Source organism: Dendropsophus ebraccatus, unplaced genomic scaffold (assembly GCF_027789765.1).
Source record: "Dendropsophus ebraccatus isolate aDenEbr1 unplaced genomic scaffold, aDenEbr1.pat pat_scaffold_1002_ctg1, whole genome shotgun sequence".
NCBI lineage: Eukaryota > Metazoa > Chordata > Amphibia > Anura > Hylidae > Dendropsophus > Dendropsophus ebraccatus.
In genome coordinates, this window is record NW_027208418.1 from 276 (window position 1) to 16,064 (window position 15,789).

General features: G+C 44.8%; 1 protein-coding gene across 1 annotated transcript in view; it reads right to left on the reverse strand.

Annotated features, from left to right (window-relative positions):
- Positions 1-9,285: 9,285 nt before the first annotated feature.
- Positions 9,286-15,789, reverse strand: part of LOC138774660 (lysosomal-associated transmembrane protein 4B-like) — a gene marked incomplete at its 3' end in the record, with an annotated part of 29,173 nt that continues 22,669 nt past the window's right edge. Inside the window, exons 2-4 of the mRNA XM_069955655.1 lie at positions 13,597-13,708; positions 11,290-11,363; positions 9,286-9,411 (exon numbers count right to left, since the gene is read on the reverse strand). Of these exons, the coding sequence (XP_069811756.1) occupies positions 9,286-9,411; positions 11,290-11,363; positions 13,597-13,708 (312 nt within the window). The remainder of the gene's footprint in view (positions 9,412-11,289; positions 11,364-13,596; positions 13,709-15,789) is intronic.

Consider the following 15,789-nt stretch of genomic DNA (forward strand, 5'->3'; position numbering starts at 1 on the left):
TACTATTTCTTCAATGCAAAGAATGAAAAAAACCACAATATGATTCAGAATTTATCCGTCTATGGTGTTTCGTCTAGGACTCTGCAAGCTAGCAGTAAGCTTCAGCTACCATTATGTTATTGTCTCACTGATCTGCGCCATCACTCTATAGTAGTATCGGAAGAACAGCCAAGAAGATCACATTGCCTGGACGGCCCAGACTATCTACCGCTATTATGTACGGTTACTGGCCGCCACAATCTGCAGATGCTCTTTCGAAGACTTGGGAGAACAATTCATTAGCGAGACAGGAACATCATCAGAAAGGAACAGCTGGTGAGGAAAACACTTTCACAGTCTTCGCTTTTTTTTTTTTTTTTTTTTTTCCCTTTCTCCTCCTCGTCCTTCCGATGGTGTGCAGAAATACCTTGGAGGTTTTTTCGGTCACTTAAAAGGGGAAAAAAAAATTGCCAGGATCTGCTGTTTTCTATCAAGCCAGTACAGTATTCCCTCATCACACCCTGGTCATGTGACCTGGTGATGCATCTAAGTATAAACCGTGGAGGAGAGACAATGTTTACTGTTGGAGAAAACTCAATCATCTCGTGCGGAGGAACAATTACTTGGATTCACTTAAGAATCAGTTATCCCATTTTTTTTTTTCTCTCCCCCCCAGGTAGCCGCTGTCATGTATACTTACATAAGATGATCGGTGTCCCGTTCCCGTCGGTCAGATTCCGTCCCGCGGTGCCGTTCACATCGGGCGCGCGCTCACTTCCGCCGGCTGCTGCAAGTCCTCTTCTCTGCCCAGTGATTATACGCCGGAAGTCAATCGCTTCCATGCATCTCTATGGAGCGCGTGACTTCCGGCGTTCAAATGACAAGGGAGAGAAAAGGAGTCACAGCGCCGGCGGAAGTGAGCGCCGCCGATGTGAACGGCACCGCGGGACGGAACTGACCGACGGGAACGGGACACCGATCATCTTATGTAAGTATACATGACAGCGGCTACCCGGGGGGCAAAAAAAAAAAAAAGTGAACTGCTTCTTTAAGGGAATTCAAGAATAAAAAGCGAAAAGTCCAGGTGCTTTATATCTGTGATACACTGCATGTTATATGAGTACGATATCAGGGACAATGCTATGGAGGGTAATTGTTGTAGCGGTCATTTTAGGTAACTCAGGATAAGGCTGTTGTGTGCGTACACAATAGTTGTACTAGTTCTGGATTTACACAATTTTTCATCAGTTTTCCCCTCTGCTCGTTCATCTCTAATGGTCAGTTGACCTTAAGCTAGTGGGGTGAACAACATCTATGGTGTCTCCCATACACTGCAACACACCCGTAAAGAGTTTTTCCTTATATAGACTGTATATATATATCACGCCTTAGACCTGGTAGCAGAAAAAAGGACATTATAGAGCTGTAGCTCTAGACACTTGGAACAGAACAGGTCAGAATACAGATGAGTATTAGCAGAAACAGCAAGCAGACACCTTTGTTATATATGCAGGATACCCAATCTCAGGTATGGAGGGCCAGGCGGACCTAGTTTAAATAGGTTGCCAGGTGCAGATGGCTCTGGATTGGCAGATGGCAGTAGCTGCTCCTATAAATCCAGAGCGGTGGCCGTATGCGCACCCTAGTGGCAAGAGGTGTCCATTTTTGGAGAAGGAGGTAGAAAACACAACGAAAGGCACAGCAGCCATCAGCAGGACGAGTATATAGTACAGAGCAGAGGAGCGGACAGGACAGTGGTGGTAAACAGGTGGAGGACCTGGACGGGCACTGCTTCTGGTGAGTATAGTCCAGCAGCGTTACACATGTCGATTCAACCAAAGGGGGGGAGGGGTTGAAGAGCATGGTGTTGGAGCTACTTAAAAAAAAATGTATCACTTAAGTGCTGCCCCCTCAATACTGCCACCCCTAAGCCTGGCCCTTGGGTGCCTATTGGCAGATACAGCCCTGAGCATGTATCTGATCCTTCAGTAAGCTGATCTCTGTCTTGTCTCCTCTGTCCTAAATGTAGGGTGATAAAAGGGTAAAAGAGCATTTTTAATATGGTAACATACTCTAAAATGTCATAATATTTGCTTGTGCTATTTATTTATGCAGTAATAAGATGAGCGAATACGATTCGATTGAGTAGGTATTCGATCGAATATTGCGGTATTCGAAAGATTCAAATACAATCGAGTAGTGTGACAAATACGCGGAAACATTTAAAAGCCCTCCCATCGCACTTGACGCTTTTTTAAATCCAATCACCATGCAGGGAGGCGGTGAGGGACCCTGGGAGTACGCACGCAGCGTGAAAACGGTGTCTACCCTCATTGGATGGCTGAACCACATGACCTTGAATATTTAATAATTGACTTCCGCCTCTCAGATGCGCTTTTAACCTAGTCGGGGATGAGTTCTCGAGCAGGGAGAGATAGGTTTTAGTAGTGTTTTTGGTTAGGCAGGATTACTACAGAACCCAAAAGTTCCTTTTCAGGGGCTAAGATCAAGCGAAAAAGTCATCTCTGAATCCAAATCACTTTCTCAGTGCTAAGAATGGATGATATAACAGCAGCATCATCAGCATCAGCAGTGTATTCATTCCGTACCACCTGTGTGTACAAGTGACTTATAGTGTCTCTGGTTTAGCCCACTAAGGCACGTAAACGTTATACATATTGTGCCAGTTTGCAGGTATAAGGCACATGACGCTATTGTGCCAGTTGCCCATAAAGGCAAGTGATATCTATTGTGCCAGTTGCCCAGTAAAAGGCAAGTGAATACCTATTGTGCCAGTTGCCCAGTAAAAGGCAAGTGATACCTATTGTTCAGTTGCCCAGTGAAAGGCAAAGTGATACCTATAGTGCCAGTTGCCTAATCTCTGTCTGCTGCGGCCTAGCGTTCGTACAGCGTATGCGTGATACGCGTGAATAACGTGACGCTCTAAACGGATGCCCATTTGGAATCGTGTATGTAACGCTGCGCGACGAAATACGAAGGAAATGTGTGAACAAATATTTTTCCTTCGCAACTGCGGAAAGTGGCATTATACTGCGATTTTGAGGTGTTGACTGCACCCAGGCATGCCCCCCTAATGTTCCAGTGTCTCATTCCGGAGGTGTTCGCATCATTTAGGGAGGTTTTTCTGGTGAACTTGGTGACCGAAGTGGTCGAATTTGGATTTCCAAGTGCCTCGATTTTTTTCCCATAGGCTATAATGGGATCGAATATTCGTTCGAATAGTCGATATCTGTGCCTATTGTCGATTCGAATTCTCGAAAGTCGAATATTTTCACTGTACTCGCTCATCTCTAATGCAGTTTATTGAAACTATAGTGTATAAACCATGATATAGTCAGGCTACACTTTGAGGTGAGAAGTCATTGTGTTGTATGACATGTCATGTCTATTAAGTAGCCAGCCAGAACAAAAGCTGTCTTCTTGTATAAAAACATTTGCGTAGCATTGTTAGTTTATATGCCTAATAACTCGGGCTGCATTTCCTTGTGAGTAGGTTTGGAACATCTGTTTTCACCATTGCGGAAAAAATCTAATTACGCCATAGATAGACCACACATTGGACGTCGGCTCCAAAGAATTAACTTTATGCCCACGAAAATTCCATTCTGAGTCTAATAAAGATATTGCAATGGGCAGCAGAGTTCATAGGAAAATGATTTGTTATGTTGACTGAGAGAGTCAAGCCCTTAAAGTGACACTGTCACACCCCTTTTTGACTGCTCTACACTGGTGTAAAGTATAAATTTAGCAGTTTTCATACCTTATTTTATATCATACGTCATCTGCAGATTGTGCCACCTGGGCGGGGCTTCACGGCCACAGCGCCACTTAGCCCCACCCACATCACCACCACAGGCCTCCGTGACCCCATCCGCCCCACCCCCTTGATGGCCATTGGTATGGTCCGCCTAAAGGGTGTGTGGGTCTAGACCTTAAGGTCGGCACGTTCCAATGGCCATCAAAGGGGTGGGGCCTAGATTGCTATGATGTCACAGAGGGGCAGGTCTATGTCAAAGTTGTGGGTAGGGCTAAGTGGCACATTGGTTGAGAAGCAGAGGTGGCACAATTGAGGTGGCACAATTTGCAGATGATAAAAGAACACTTTTTACTGGTAAAAGCACCATGACGTATGATATAAAATAAGGTGTGAAAACTGCTAAATTTACCTATTACACCCGTGAAGAGAAGTCATAATGCAAAAAGGGGTGACAGTGTCACTTTAAAGAGTATTTTAGTCAGGTAAATTACATATTGAATCATCCAACCTCCTGGAGATAACAATTCGTTCCATACTTGTTATTATATCTTTTCAGTCTTCTTTCCCCAGTTTCTGAGCTGCTGCTTTTGTGTTCAAGGCAGACAAAACTGTGTGTGAGCTGTTCACATAAGTCTCCCCTCTCCTCCTCCCTCCCTTCCGAGACGGCTAATGTAAACAGTGTCCCCTGGCAAGCTGTCACCAGCAACTTGACCTCAGATTAACCCTCCGTGCATTAAAGTACAGAGACAGCCGACCAGGGAGGCTATTTACATGAATCATCATGGAAGAGGGGGGGAAGGTGATGGAAGAGGGGGAGGGGAGGATGGAGATAAGAGCAAAGACGGAGAGAGAAAGCTCACACACAGATTTTTTGTGTCTTCAGCAGAAAGCAGCAGCTCAAACTGGGGGAAGAAAGACACAAGAAAGATAATAACAAGTATTGAATGAATTGTTTAGTCTCCGGGAGGGTAGATGATTCAATATTTATTTTATCTGACCAGAATACCCTTTAAGTAGGAGTAGGAGATTCCCATAGCATCAGACATCCCTTAGCTACGGGGTAGGGCATAACTAACAGATTGGTGGGGGTCGGACTGCTTGAATCCCTGACGTTCCATAGAACCATGGAAATTTTGCCTTGCATGTTCATAGCTTACACTCCATTCAATTCTCTATGGGGTTTCATTGCCCAAGCACTGAGCTGAAATTAGAGCCCCTTTTAATTTTAATGCAGATTTATCATTCTAACCACCTATGTTCCATTTAAAAAAACAAACACTTTTTAGCGCACATTTTTAAAATAGCGGCTGCCCGATGCAGATAAAACTAATTGCAGAATTTTTTTTTTTATTACTTAGAGGAAAAGTTTTACCTAGATTTTTTTCAACAGACAATAGCTCTCCTCTCAACAATTAAGTGGCAGGTGTGTAGATGTATATGCTCACAAAACTGCATGGAAACTGCTGTGTGCAAAGATCGCAGTTTCTGGTCTGTTCGGGATCTGTTAACAGCATTTAAAGGCATGCATAAATTTTTCTGGCATGCTCTGTGACCTGTAAGGTCATCGAGCAGTGAGGGGTGGCTGACAATTTTGAGAACATGGTTGAAAGATCAAAATGAACAATTTCTCGCCATCGTTTGCTGATCGTTTGCTGTGTTTACAACGGAACGTTTATCACTCAAATGCGATCGTTATTGCGACAATCCGAACGATAATTGTTTCTGTGTAAACGCCAGCATTAGAGAGCCTCTAAACATAGGGGTTAATTGAGTTTAAACATACGGAAAAACGTTTTCTTCACCTCACCAAGCTCTTGTGTATGGGTTGTGTCCTGATCTGCAGTACCAGACACGGCCCCATTTAGACACGAGTGGAGCTGTTTCTAATCTCAAATAATCCCTTGAAATACAAACTTTGCCCTCCTATTCCTAGACAGATGCCTTTGATAACATGGTTTATTAAAAACTAATAGTTGGAGAACACCAGGTGACACACGAGACGGCTTCAGCGACATAATAATGGTTCTTCGCTACCACTTCTAGATGAAGCAGAAGGAGACTGGGCGTTTTCTAGGAGATATTAAAAGCCTTGCTTGGCAGGATCCCCAAACCTTAGCCCAACACAATTTATGTCATCCAGAATGCTGGCCCACATCCACCGCTAAATGAATTAAACAAAAACTCATTGCAAAAATAGCAATAAAATCAGATTCTTGCAGCTCTGCTAAACCGCAGAGCGTTCACATCCGTCATGGTCTATGAGACGGACTATGACTTTTAACCTACAAGTCATGTTATGGAGACGTGTTTCAAGGTTAAGTGACTGTCAGGCTAAGGCTACAAACCCACTTGGCGGGTCTGCAGCGAGTCCCCTTGCTGCGTATTTGCAGCGAGACTCGCTGTAGATCCCGGCCCTATACTTTTAATGGCAGACAAACACGAGTTTGTCTGCAGCCCACCCCATTAACCCCGCTGGAGCTGATACTTCACCTGATCCCGGCTCCGGCGGTTCCCGATGTCTTGAGCAAGCCGGAGTGGGGACCAGGTGAAGTATATGCTCCAGCCAGCCGCCCGCAGCCCTGGCCGCCCGATCGCCCCCCCGCAGCACCGATCGCACGCCCCCCCTTAGCACCGATCCCCCGCTCGATCGCCCCCCGGCAGCACCGATCGCACGCCCACCCCCGCAGCACTGATCGCAACGCCCCCCCTTAGCACCGATCGCCCGCCCTGTCGCGCCCCCCCGGCAGCACCGCGCCCCCGTGCAGCCCCCATCTGGGTTCAGCGGCCCGGCATGGGGCTGCAGGTCGGCGGCGACGGGATAGGGTGGCGTGCGAGCGTCGGGCTGCGGGGGGGGGGGGGGCGATCGGGCGGCCGGGGCTGCAGGGGGGGCGATCGGGCGGCCGGGCTGCAGGGGGGCGATCAGTGCTGCCAGGGGGGATCAAACAGCCGGGGGGCCCCATTGGGGGGGGGCGGGGCGTGCAGGCGATCGGTGCTGCGGGGGGCCGTGCGATCGGTGCTGCGGGGGCGTGGGGTGCGATGCGGTGCTCGGTGCTGGCGGGGGGGGGGGGGGCGATCGGGAGCAGGGCGGGCCCGGGCTGCGGGCGGCTGGCTGGAGCATATACTTCACCTGGTCCCCGCTCCGGCTTGCTGAAGACATTGGGAACCGCCGGAGCCGGGATCAGGTGAAGTATCAGCTCCGGCGGGGTTAATGGGGTGGGCTGCAGACAAACTCGCAGCAGGGATGTACATCCCTGCTGCGTGTTTGTCTGCCATTAAAAGTATAGGGTCGGGATCTGCAGCGAGTCTCGCTGCAAATACGCAGCAAGGGGACTCGCTGCAGACCCGCCAAGACCCGCCTAACTGTACATGACCATGTGATGCCTGGTCATAAAGGTCACCACAGCTAAAAGCGTGCATTGCCTCGTGTTTGGTATAGGGTATAAACCCACACACCGTATACGCAGCAGATACGCAACAAATACACAGCAGATTTGTTGGTACAGATTTGATGCTGTGTTATTTAGATCTAATCTGCTGCGAGTTTGCTGCGTATCGCAGCAGTAAATACGCTGCATATACGGTGTGTGGGTTTATACCCATAAAGAAGAATTCCGGCAACAGAGGAAACATTTCACGGCTAAATGGAGGGATCTGTAGCATGTGGCTCTCCAGCCGTTGTGAGGCTACAAAAACTCCCAGCATGCTCTCATAGTAAATTGGCCGAACCTGCTGATTTTGGTTGAATTGAAAAGCAATCTGATATGTTTGACTCAAAACTTTTGGCAAACAACAGGGGTTGTGATCGCGAGCAGTTTTGCAATATACTCTCTTTATTTTTTTTTTAAGTTTTGTATGTTTAAATCAATGTTTACATATGGCCACTAGGTGTCTCCCTTCCTTCAAATGGTGGTCCATATTCCCTCTGTGTCGAAAGTCCCAGTGCTTTCCGCGCTCACAGGCATGGCAAGGTATTGATTTACAGCTATTCCTGAGCATGCACGGAGTGGGACAAGTCTTCACTGCGCATGTGTACAGCTGCTGCATGATCACATTTAGTAGCAGAGAATCCTGGGGGTGCTCGCATTGTATGGTCAGCTCTCCTATCACACAGCACCAAAACCTCTGTAACCACACAGTGACATTATATTGATTGAACTGTTGCATAACAAAGAGCATTGTCTCCTGAAATGGTGCGTTTACACGTAACAATTATCGTGCGAATTTGCGCGATAACGATCAAATTCGGACAATAATCGTACGTGTAAACGCAGCAAACGATCAAACGACGAGCGAGAAATTGCTAATTTTGATCTTTGTTCTCATGTTCTCAAATCGTCGATCGTTCGCAAAAAATTCCCAGATCGTTCCGTGTGAACAGTCGTTCGCCGATTTAACCAATGTGTGAGATAGACTTAAACGATCGCAAAACAAATGTTCCGTACGATATATTGTACCATCTAAATGATGATCGTTACGAAAAAAAATTGTTACTCCGACATCGTTAATCGTACGATCGAGCCAATTATCGTTTTCGTGTAAACGCAGCATTAAGTATAATTAAGTTAATTAAGTTAATTGCCCTCAGTTGATATACAACCTGCACAATGAACAGTGTCTTTTCTTGCATGAGCGTGAAAAGGACTGGGCCTTCTTGTGTTTGGTCTCTTTTTTTAACAGGGAAAAGACTAAATATTGTCACGGAGCATGGACCACAGTTTGACAGAAAGGGAGACGCCTAGTGGTCGCACGTATAAGCCTGGTCAGAGCCTTAGACGGATACCACCGTCTAACTGCATAATCATGATGCTGTTAACTATCTCATGTGAGGCAGAGACGGGAAAGGCTGGCAGGATACTCACTGCTCCAAGGCCCAGACCTAGGCGACCCCATAACAGGTTACCAATGGTAAGGAAGACCACACATAAGCAAAAAACAAATAAAAATAAAAAAATAAAAAACTTCCCACTTTTTTCAAAGTGGAACACAATTGTCAACTACCTCTATTTTTGCAGAAGAAAAAAACTCAAGTGTTGGGTTCTTCCTGCCAGCCTTAATACATGTGGTGCTGTTTAAACTAATCTATGCTAATTAACATGTCTTCTGCCTCTTTTCTAGAAGGAAACTTTAACCCATTCAGTGCTGCTGTAGGACGACCAGGAATGTTGATATAAGCATTGAAAACTTAAAAAAAAGTAAAGAAAATATGTATATCACGTTCTCCTATGCTCAGGTACTCAATAAAGCATCTGGAACCACTGGAGGACTTCGACTTTTACTCAGCTTTGCAAAACTAAGACTGTATTTTTACCGGAAAGGAAGGTTTACACATCCAACGTCTCCATGGTTACAGACTACAAAAAAGCTCTCTATGTAGTCTGATCTAGCAGTCAAGAAACAGAGTATGCAGTATTTACTGTATGCATTGATAGGAATACTTTAACCTTCTAAACAGAGCCCAATGGTTATATTCTACTGTACACTGGGAAATGTTACCAAAGAAGAAAGTGTACAGAAGGTGACATACTTACCAGTTGTCGCAGGTAGTCTTGAATTGTGTTTGGGTAGACAAGCACGCTCACAGCAACCAGGGAATTGAGAGCAAAGTCAAATATTTGGTAGCAAAAAAAAATTGGGATAATCCAAGCCGCATGTTGCTACAGGGAATAAAAAAGAAAGTGGTTAAAGTATAATATATATACAAATATATATTTAGACTGTGGCTAGAGAGAGACAGTTATAACCAGCCGCTTTTATTATAATTGATGTATTCACTGCATTGCCACCAGCCATGTACTGTAGTTGTATAGGTTTTATTAAAGGGAATCTGTCATCACTTTCATGGTGAGACTAACAATTCATCCCATACTTGTTATTATCTATTCAGTCTTCTTTCCCCAATTCTGAGACGCTGCTTTCTGCTGAACTCACAAAAAACAGTGTGAGAGCTTTTCTCGGTCTCCTCCTCCACCCCCTCCCTTCTGAGACAGCTGATGTAAACAAGTCCCTGACTAGCTTTATATGCAACATTGTAGCTTCCTTGTACTGCTTCTTTGTTAATCACAGTGAGTTCATCAGCAACTTGACCTCAGAATACCCCTCCCAGCATTACAAAGAAGCTACAATGTTGCAGATAAAGTCTGCCAGGGACTTGTTAACATCAGCCGTGTCAGAAGGGAGGGAGGAGGAGGGGGAGACAGACAGAAAAGCTCTGACACAGATTTTTGTGTCTTCAGCAGAAAGCATCAGCTCAGAACTGGGGGAAGAAGAATAAATAGATAATAACAAATATGAAAGGAATTGTTAGGCCCCCTTCACACGTCCAGAAAAAACATCCGGATTTCCTATCAGGAAATCTGGACGGATTTCCGGACCCATACACTTTAATTGGTCACCGACACCCTTCCGGATTTTTCCGGAAGGGTGTCCGTTCCGGAAAATAGATCTGGAAAAAATAGGACATGTCCTATTATTATCCGGAATTCCGATCCGGACGCCCCCATAGAAGTCTACGGGAGCGTCGGAATCACGGGCACCTTCCTGATGCAAAGCAGCCGCCCAATCGCTCTGCTACCAGCTGCCCGATCAGCAACCCCCCCGTTCCAGACAGCACCCCGCCTCGAACTCGTCCCGGACAGTGTGGGTACCTGTGATTTATGTTGGCATACTATAACATATTATATTATCAGGAAATCCTGAAGGTTTTTCCTGATGGTTTCCTGATGTTTTCCTGATGGTAACGGATTACTGTCAGGAAATCCTGATACTTTCCTGATGACATTTGAGGTCTCCTGATCAGGATTTCCTGACAGTAAAAACTGACACGGACGTGTGAATGGGGCCTTAATCTTACCAGGGGCAGCAACATATCAAAAGTTAAGTGGAATACCCCTTTAAAGTGTTAGTGTTGTATAAATAAACTTTTAACATGCTGCACAAACACTTCTAAAATTGAGATTGGTTTGGGTGTTAATGCTGAGACACCCTCCAATCAGTATATATACTGCACATAGAAGAAGCACGTGGCAGCATGCTTCACTCCCTGGCTCACCACTCATTCCAACTGATTACAGAAGACGGGCCCCATAACAATGGAGCCCAATAAGGTGGACTGAGAGTTGAGCTGAGAGTGAAGCGCGCTGTCGTGTACTTCTTCCAGCTATGCTTAAAGATATGAGAGAATCAAAAGTAAGACAGGTCAAATAGTTTTTATACTGTATGATAGTATCGCTTTAAGGGCCCTATTACACGGGACGATTATCGTGCGAAAAATTGTCATATCGTTCGAATTTAAACGATAATCGCTCTGTGTAATTGCAGGCAACGATCAAAAAATTGTTCGTATGTCGTTGATCGTTGATTTAGATCTGAACCTAAAATTATCGTTAATTGTTTAAAATCATTTATCGTTAGTTGTTAATCGTTAAAAATCGCTCCATGTAATAGGACCCTAACAGTGCCAAAGACACTATCCTGAAGAAGGGAAGAAGGAAAGCTCACAGTAGTACACTGGTAAAGCAAGACTCTTTATTTACCTTGTAGGCACCGTATGTGGCCATTGCACAGATAAGAATCATTAAGAGGGAAATGGAAGTAGCAATGCACATGTCTGAAAAAAGAACAAGAAAATAAGAGGTCAGGTCAAGCATGAAGCAGGTACTGTGCACAGACTCCATTGGTTGGGGTACATAGGGGATGTTATGCCCTAGAAGCAATGCTTTCTTATATATGGAGACCAAAGGACTATGGAGGAGATTTATCAAACTTGGTGTAAAGTGAAACTGGCCCAGTTGCCCCTAGCAACCAATCAGATTCCACCTTTCATTCCTCACAGACTCTTTGGAAAATGAAAGGTGGAATCTGATTGGTTGCTAGGGGCAACTGAGTCAGTTTCACTTTACACCATGTTTGATAAATCTCCCCAAAAAATTGTATTATGTTTCACTTGGCTCCGTATTGTCTTCTAGCAGTATTGCTCTATGAACGTAACCTGGTATTATGTCCCCATACACTGAAAGAAATGAGTCACCGCATGCCTTCTGATCAGGGATTAGCCGGGTGTAAAAAAACATCTCTGGCAGATCTCTTGGGAGGCTGAGTATTAATTAATCTTCCTGCCGTCATTCCCAATGTGCTTATTCATAATTCAGTTCCAAAAACTGATAGATTTAGCTATATCTGCATAACTACACAGAAGAGATCATCATCCTCTCATCATCCAGCATTAGTTATGGCATTATGACAAGCAAATGGGGAATATATATCCTAACTGGTCCTGAGGAGAAGAGTGGTTTCCCATGGCAGAGTGTTGTGGGCATGCTTTGTGTAATGTGCAGAGGTTACTGAGCTGGGAGCTAGGGTCATGTATTACATGTACCGGGCCGTGCTGTAAACAAATCCCGATCACTTGGATCGGTGCTCATTTACAGAGTCTATTACACAGCTCGATAATTGTAAGGCCAGCGCTGCACAGACAGTGTTGGACTGGGGTATCTGGGGCCCACCAGAGGAAACCAGTGAGAAACAACATGTCAGTCAGCGGTTCTAAAGCTGAGGGCCCACCGGAGGATCCTACAGTCCTCTGGTGGGCCAGTCCAACACTGTGCACAGATCACTAGACCACTTATAGAGAACCTTGGCCCTCCAGCTGTTGCAAAACTACAACTCCCATCATCCCTGGACAGCCAAAGCTAAAGTCACTTTTGGATGTTGTGTGAAAATAGCATCAGGGTGGTTAATTGACCTATGGTCAAGCGACGGTCTATTATAAAGTCTCAGTGACCCATCTAAGGTTTTCCAGCGAAAATCTTTTTCTTTCAAATCAACTGGTGTCAGAAAGTTATATAGATTTGTAATTTACTTCTATTAAAAAAAATCTCAAGTCTTCCCATACTTATTAGCTGCTGTATGTCCTGCAGGAAGTGTTGTTTTATATTCAGTCTGACACAGTGCTCTCTGCTGACATCTGCTGACAGGAACTGTCCAGAGCAGGAGAGGTTTTCTATGGGGATTCAGAGTTCCTGTCTCTGCCAGAAATGTCAGCAGAGAGCATTGTGTCAGACTGAAAATAAAACAACATTCCCTGCAGGACATACAGCAGCTGATAAGTAAGGGAAGACTTGAGATTTTTTAATAGAAGTAAATTACAAATCTAAATAAGTTACTGACACCAGTTGATTTGAAAGAAAAAGATTTTCGCTGGACAACCCCTTTAAGGGTACGTTAAAAAGTACAGGATTTGCAGCAGATCTCCAGCGGATCCTAAGCTTGTGAGCGCACCTCTGACTCTACTAATAACTCTGTTTGGTCAATTGCCAAATGTATGTTTTTACTTTGTAGGACTTAAAATACAACCAGACACTTTTGGGTCCTCAAAAATGGAGGAATACATTGAAGAAACTACTTAATGTAGACACTACTAGACTATATTTGGTCCATTAAAAAAAAAAAGGTTCCGAAATTAGCATCATGACAAACACCTTGGATGTACTGTCTAAGTACAATGTGATCCCAAGCAGGGGCGTAACTAGACATGGCTGGGCCCCATAGCAAACTTTTGATTGCCCCCCCCCCTTGCAGTTAAAGGGACATTTGCAAAACCAAGGAGACCAACAGGGCCACCCGATGCTGCAAATGATGACGGCTCAGGGGGCCCAGTGTATTGCAGGAGCAGGCCATGGGGCCCCCTGATGCGGCGGGCCCCATAGCAGCCGCTATGGCTGCTATAGTGGTAGTTACGCCCCTGATCCCAAGGTAATCCTTATCATATACTCTTTCTGACAAACATAAACATTAGAAGCCGCCATCACTAAGCAGCCGGCAGACAAGAGCCATTTACTCACTGGCATCATCCATGAAGTCAAAGTCATTCCTCAGTTCGCTGTTTGGTAGGTGGTACAGGTCCGGGTTAGCAAGGGCACTCAATAGAATAAGAAGGACCACAGAATTTATTATCTGTAAAAGATAAAACGTGAAGCGTTATAATATACACTTGGGATGGTAGAGTTTTATCTTATGAACCAGTGACCAATATCTCTATTATTTATGTTGTTTCTAAATAGATCCGCCATCCTACATGGCGTCAGATAATGGTTGACAACAACTAATGAAGTCATTACATTGTCCTCAGTGGGGTATAATTCATTCGCTCGGTGCCTCGTCCTGTTTATCTGCCTCTGTTGGAGCTCAATTCATTGCAGTGCAGGAGCAGAGAAGTGACTAGAATCTACTGGACCCCAATGTAAAATCTGGAGCAGGGCCCGGCAACACACATACTGTATATAGTACAGTTCACACTTACGAGGGGCAAAGGGTTCTTGGGCTTCGTCAAACGGAGGGTCCTGGGTGCAACTTCGATTTCTGCAACCTGTATAGGTAGTTAAAGGGGCTATCCCAAGATTAAAAGTCATCTAGAATTCATAGGATAGAGGATAACTACCTGATTGGTGGGGGTCTGACTCCTGGGACCTCCCTGATCCCAAGAATGGAGGTAAATGGTCCTCTGAATTAAAGGGGTACACCAGTGAATTTTTATTCTCTTTCAAATCAACTGGTTTCAGAAAGTTATATAGATTTGTAATTAAAATCTCAAGTCTTCCAGTACTTATCAGCTGCTTTATGCCCTGCAGAAAGTGGTGTATTCTTTCCAGTCTGACACAGTGCTCTCTGCTGCCACCCCTGACCGAGACAGGAAATTTGCAGAGGAGAAGAGGTTTTTTATGGGGATTTGCTACTGCTCTGGACAGTTTCTGTATCGGACAGCAGAGAGTACTGTGTCAGACTGAAAAAACAAAACAAAAAAACACCTGGCTGCAGGACATACAGCAGCTAATTAGTATGGGAAGACCTGTGATTTTTAAATAGATCTAAATTGAAAATCTACATAACTTTCTGAAACCAGTTGATTTGAAAGAAAAATATTGTCTCTGAAGTACCCCTTTAAGGGAGTGGCAGCACCTATGCTCAACTACCACTCCCTTCACACCCTATTGAACGTCCAAGCGTTTTCTAACAGTTATGGCCACTAGTCCCATGGACATTGAATAGAGTGGTGGTTGAGTATGCACATTGCTGCTCCATTCACTCAGGTGACAAGGACCTCCATTCCCATCAAACAGCTAGTTATAACCCATCCTATGGGATAATGTTGAAATCCTTGTGCAGGTGGCTGCAGAGTTCCTTGTGGTTTCATACTATAAAGCCAAGGGATTCCATGTGCCACCATACATTGTACTGATAGGTGCCTAGGTGGGTGGGATTTCCCCATAGAAGTAATGCAGGAGGGGAGAATTGCTCTGTAAGGCCATGTTCAGACGCTATATGACAGCCGTTGTCTGCGAAGTTTACTGCAGTATAGGCCGGGTGAACATCACTTCTTTTGAATTGGAATACAAGACATTTAGGTGTGCCCGCGTTCCAATTAACCATAGGAGACAATGTAAAGTGCGGCCAGAGCCACACTTTACATTGTCTGCACAGTCAATTTGGTGCAGCCGCTATTGACATGTCAGTTTTCTGTGCAGCCGCATGGAATCCCAGCCAGTGTTTACACTTCAGCCAGGATTCCATAGGAATCGTCTGCAACAATGACCGTTATTTATTGAAAGTATATAGCGTGTGAACGAGGCCTTAATATAACAACTAAAGGAGCACGCTTCAATTTTCTTTTTTTTAATTTGGAACTCCATATGAAGTAAGACAGTTTATACTACTATGGAGGCCTTATTACAGCTCCGTATGGGACACAGAGTTGTAATTGGGCCTAAGTGTCAGTCTTCACTCTTGTTCTGACTTTATATTCATGAATCAGGAGGCTCAGTATCATAATGAAAAAAAATGCTTAGAAGTGAAAAATATTGAAATAATGTAACCTATATAAATAATAAGTGACTGTCAGAGCCATCCATTCCTATTCAGTATCCATCATTCTACTGTACGCATCATGTAATAGCCAGGTATAATGCACCATAGCGTCTCATGATAAACTTGGCCAGCCTCCAGAGAGATGCATGTAACCAGCCCCACAGAGGTCACCT